At 35.1% G+C, this 1893-nt stretch overlaps 1 protein-coding gene across 2 annotated transcripts in view; it reads right to left on the reverse strand.

Annotated features, from left to right (window-relative positions):
- The window catches only part of LOC18048224, a 5214-nt gene extending 3563 nt beyond the window's left edge, over positions 1-1651 (reverse strand). For both annotated transcript variants that reach the window (XR_002906606.1, XM_006442531.2), the window contains exons 1-2: positions 1011-1651; positions 592-803 (exon numbers count right to left, since the gene is read on the reverse strand). Coding sequence is in view for 1 of the 2 variants with exons in the window: in XM_006442531.2 (XP_006442594.2) it covers positions 592-803; positions 1011-1298 (500 nt within the window). In the remaining variant the exon portion in view is untranslated. The remainder of the gene's footprint in view (positions 1-591; positions 804-1010) is intronic.
- Between the last annotated feature and the right edge of the window lie 242 nt (positions 1652-1893).

The raw sequence follows: 1893 nt of genomic DNA on the forward strand, positions 1-1893 counted from the left end.
ACTAACAAAATTTGCATTCCCAGCCTTGTATACAAGTTGGAAAGGCTTCCATTCAAGGCTGTCACAGGATTGATTGGATAAAGTAATAAAAGATAACACAGTTTCAATGGAGTCCACCATCAATTTGTATTTAAGATTTGGCATGTAAGTGTAGCATTGCTCTTCAAAGGAATCAAGGTACCACTTACCGTTACTATGAATAGTCAGTTTGAGGAAAAAGAGAAGAGGAAGATAGGGCATAAAACAACAATGGCTGACCAGAAAATGAGCGAAAATTAAGGAATGTACTGGAAAGAAAAGACCTGTCGAAGTATGTTATTATTTTGCCCAAGAATTAAGACCCCAGATCATCACATGAAAAGGCCCACAAACTTGGTCATAGCATAATGTAACTGAATTTCAAGCATCAATGTCATGAAGACAGACAAACAAACATATTATAATCATTGAAAGTGTCGAAAAGGAAGTCCGAATAAATAGTAACAATTGATACTTAAAACCAAACACATGCAAATAGATCAAATCTGCATTACCTTCCTAAGAATACACAATTTCACATAAATCTATATATCTAACAGAAAAGACTTATACCTTGACTTCGCAGCAGACTCTGTAGATTCACCATATAATTGGATCCCCGACAAGTATGGCACATAATACTGAACAACACAATCACTTCCATCAAGTACCAATGGCACTCCTGCCCCGTACACACTCCACTCCTTAAACGACTCCCACAGATCACCCAGCATGAAGTATGGTTGAAACTCTACATCACAAGTCCTCCAACCTCTCATCGTTTTCTACACCAACAAATACATTTAGTCGCTATGAATTTAAAACACAATTCAACATAACCAAATTCACTCATGGTGCTTAAAAAAGTAAAATTCAACTAGGCATAGTTAAAAATTGCAGCAAATATACTACATTCCTCAAGCTTTGCCACATTCTCACAACAATTAAATGATAAAAATGAAACTAAAAAGTATCACTAAAGGAAATAGGACCTTAGAGAAATACTGAGCGAGGACCGAAGGCGTGGTGGATTTCAAGAACCTATCGAGATTACTAACAGAGACTACAGATTCCGCAGAAGCCGCCTTCTTCAAAGCTTCACTCTCCGGTGAAATTATACTTTCGTTTTCATCAATCTTTGCCGCCTCTGCTTGTTTTTGCTTCTGTTGTTGCGGTTGCTGTTGCTGTTGCTTTTGGTTTTGATTCTTTCTCGCCTTCACCGGAACATAAAACCGATCCTCTCCGCGTACTCGGCCAAACTGTAAATTCGTCGGCAACATAGTCCTAAAATTCTCTGTTGTTTGGTTGCGGAGAAAACGAAAGAAAATCAAACAAAAATAACAAATAACAACAACGCTATATCTCTATTCTCTCCTCCTTTTACAAATCTCAATTAGAAAACAGTTTTAGTTAAGTGAAGATATAAGTTTTCAAATATTAAAGATTCAAAAAAAAATGGAAACTGAGGAATCTCTTCCGTTTTTCCTTAGCTTTCTCGCAGTTTCACGGGAAACAAACAGCGTGAAAATCCAATTTTTCAGATTTTATATTTCGACTATTTATTTATCAGACAGTAACAGAGAGTGAATGATTAATTTGAGAGAAATGAAATCTGTGTGAAGGAAAATGAAGAACAAAGAGTGCCCCAGTCTGTCATATATTTTTAAAGTGAAGAAACAGTCTGAGATAGTACAATTATTAATTGGATTTAATTAATTAATTAATTGATTACCATTTCTTTATGGGAGTGAGATTAAGTCATGTTTAGGAGGTTAATTATTATTTTACTAATTAAAAAATTTCAATTAAGATAATGACGGGAAAGATTTCAAAGAAAGAATTGAAAGGCGATTTTTTATTGGTGGATTTGTTGAC

This window comes from Citrus clementina, unplaced genomic scaffold, assembly GCF_000493195.1.
Source record: "Citrus clementina cultivar Clemenules unplaced genomic scaffold, Citrus_clementina_v1.0 scaffold_3, whole genome shotgun sequence".
NCBI classification, from domain to species: domain Eukaryota; kingdom Viridiplantae; phylum Streptophyta; class Magnoliopsida; order Sapindales; family Rutaceae; genus Citrus; species Citrus x clementina.